This window comes from Peromyscus eremicus, chromosome 8a, assembly GCF_949786415.1.
Source record: "Peromyscus eremicus chromosome 8a, PerEre_H2_v1, whole genome shotgun sequence".
Classification (NCBI taxonomy): Eukaryota; Metazoa; Chordata; class Mammalia; order Rodentia; family Cricetidae; genus Peromyscus; species Peromyscus eremicus.
The window spans coordinates 51,027,044-51,030,027 of NC_081423.1; the positions used below are offsets into that span (position 1 = coordinate 51,027,044).

Genomic DNA, 2,984 nt, shown 5'->3' on the forward strand with positions numbered 1-2,984 from the left:
CACAGAAACAGCAGCAAGCCAAGGAAGGAGAAGTGGGGTTTGCTGCTGAGATGGTTACATTCTATTGGAGGAGACAGCCCCCAGAGTGGAGGGTGGGAAGGAAGAAAGGAGCTCGAAACTACTGACTCATGAAAACACCGTCCTGGCCTAGTTTGGATAAGGCTCTTGCACTGAAGGCTTAGTCTCCAGCCCTTGGCCCTCTTGGGAGATGGTAGAACCTTTAAGATGTGAGGCCTAATGGAAGGAAGTCAGGTCACAGGAGAGGGGCTTTTCCTGGAGGGGATACTAGAATCTGAGCGCTCTCTCTCTCTCTCTCTCTCTCTCTCTCTCTCTCTCTCTCTCTCTCTCTCTCCCTTCTCCCTCTCCCTCTCTTCCCCTCCCTCCCTCCCTCTCTCCTTCCCTCCCTCATTCATGAGGTGAGCATCTCATTCTACCATGTAGTCCCATCATTATGAATGGTCTCACCACAGGTCTAAAGGCAAGGCGGTCAGGCAAGCAACCATTGACTGAAATCTCTGAATCCATGAGCCAAATAAACCCTTCCTTCTTTGTAGGTTGATTATCTTGGGTGTTTGCTACAGTAACAGAAAGCTGACTAGCACACAGAGGAAACAGAACATAATAAAAATAAGAAGAGCATCGCTCCCAGGCACTTGGTGTTGACTTTGTGCCGAGCATGCCCAGGGCACCACTGTGAACAGGGCCAGCTGTTGTTCATATTTTACACATGAGAAAATCGAAGCCAAATGACTAAGCCACAAAGCTTCTAAGTGGTCAGCCAAATGTTTGGGTGCGGATTTTTAGACCCTAAAGTCCAAGCTTGCCTCTTCCATCACATTTTAACACTTTCATGTCTCCAACAGACCGAGGGCTGTGTTCTGAGCTTCTCGTACCATTCCATGAGTCTAATCTGCCTCCTATTCCCTCTAATGGATGCTCACAATGAAAGTTTGTGCCAATACATACTAGTGACAGTTATACAAGTCACACAAATGGAAAGCCCTGGGGAGCCTAGAATGACAACCTCCACCTCACCAGAAGCTGGGATGGCAGTGTAGAAAACATACCTCTCCATTGGCAAAGCCATACTGCAAGGCCACCAGAAATCCCTGGAAGAAAAGGAAAATGTAGTGTGAACTCCTGCTTGGTAGAAGATGTGTCTGAGAGTCACCAGCAATGACCTAGAATCCCTGCCCCCAAAGTGGCATTCTAATGTGGTGCTTACACAGAATGGAGTCAGCATGCTGGCTGGTGTCTCTTCTTACCCTGACACCCACTATGCACATCGGTAGCCTCCTGGGTGCTTGTGGGGACCCTTAAGTCCATGATAATTGGCCTCCTGAGACCCTGGGTCATTCAATGATACAAACACAGGCAAGGCCACAATCTTATTTCTACTTTTTCATGGTGGTTATTGACTAATTCATTTTTTTTCTATTTCAGTTGTATTTGTTAACTTCCCAGTTTAACTCACATTCTTTTCTGACATATAGCCATATGAATTTGAGGTCACTTTTCTGAAAATGCACTAAAATTACTTATGTTTGCCTGTTAACTTTTTAAAATGCTGATGAAAGAACACTACAAACATACCACTATTGAGGCAAAATAGGAACAAAGCTCAAAAACACCAGAGAAAAACCAAGTAAGAGTAAAAATGCTAATTTTATCAATCTGTTGCTCCCATCTCCACTGTATAGCCCAAGATGGCCTGCTGGAATTGCAGGCCTGCATTATCACAGCCAGCTTCTCCTCTTTCAAATATTTAAATGTCCTCAGTGTCTGAGTTTAAACTCTTCCAATGTTAAATGGAAGGCTGATATGGATGGAGTTATTGTCACAAGAGTCTAGGACAGAGGTATAAGGCAAGCAAACGGTACTACTGGGTGCTGCCCATGCACACACTCTAGTTAGACCAGACTACTCAGGCTGGCTGAGCTCAGAGGCTGATCTGGACCTTGTAGGTCATTCTTACTTTATTGGGTTCTATTTGGTTCCATATTTGCTTGTTCCACTATTTTGTAATTAGGACAAGGTGAGAGGTTCAATTAGTCTAAGAATGCTTAGCCACACCTCAAACTGTCTTACTCAAATATTTTTATCCTTCTGAACATATTCCTAATTTCCACCTACAGTTATTTTAAAGATATACAGTAGTAAATCAGCTGAAAGACAGGTGGGGCATGGGGCTAAGGGCTGCCACCACCCTTGGGCATGGCTCTGGTGAGTGAGTTGCTCAATGGTGGTGGGCAGGACCATCTAGTGAGTCTTTTCCAGGAAGACCTTGCAGCATCTGAGGCATTGCTGGTACACCACTTCAAAGTCAGAATCATTGCCATAATAGGGATCTTCAATAATGAGTTGTTTCTGTGGATCATAGCTCCCAAGTAACTCAATTTTAGCTTTGCAGTTTTTAACTTGATTACTTCTTCTATTCAAATCTTTCAGATTGCTTTCATCCATACATAGTATATAATGGAATGTGGCAAAGTCTTCTTTTGTAATCTGCCGTGCAATGTGATTCATGGGGATGCCATGTTTTCTCATGCAGCTCTGCCCACGATAGTCAGGGGGGTTCCCCACTTCATAGGTAGATGTAGCCACACTGTCTATCCTCCAATTATCTGAAACATTTTCATCAGTTACCAATTTTCTGAAAACTGCTTCTGCAATGGGTGACCAGCAAATGTTACCGAGACACACGAACAACACTGACTTGGACCCAACCTCTGCCATCTTTCGGTACAGACGCTCGACTAATTCGTTTTTTTTCTTCCTCCTCTCTTTCTTCGACATGGGGGTCTCACGGTGTAACCCCGGCTGACCTTGAACTCACAGAGATCTGTTTGCTTCTGCCTCCCAAGTGCTGCCAGCTTGTATTCTTTCAACCCCAGCCTCATTCCCTGAGCTTATGGCATAGTTGTTAACCATGAGGTTCTCATGTTTTAGGATGGCCATCACCACATAAATTGTCCCAAACAGGC

General features: G+C 44.7%; 1 protein-coding gene across 1 annotated transcript; it reads right to left on the reverse strand.

Annotated features, from left to right (window-relative positions):
* Positions 1-1,550: 1,550 nt before the first annotated feature.
* Positions 1,551-2,747, reverse strand: LOC131916126 (low molecular weight phosphotyrosine protein phosphatase-like). Its single transcript, XM_059269422.1, has one exon. The coding sequence runs from the start codon at positions 2,734-2,736 to the stop codon at positions 2,260-2,262; it is 477 nt and encodes a 158-aa protein (XP_059125405.1). The 5' UTR covers positions 2,737-2,747; the 3' UTR covers positions 1,551-2,259.
* Positions 2,748-2,984: the final 237 nt, after the last annotated feature.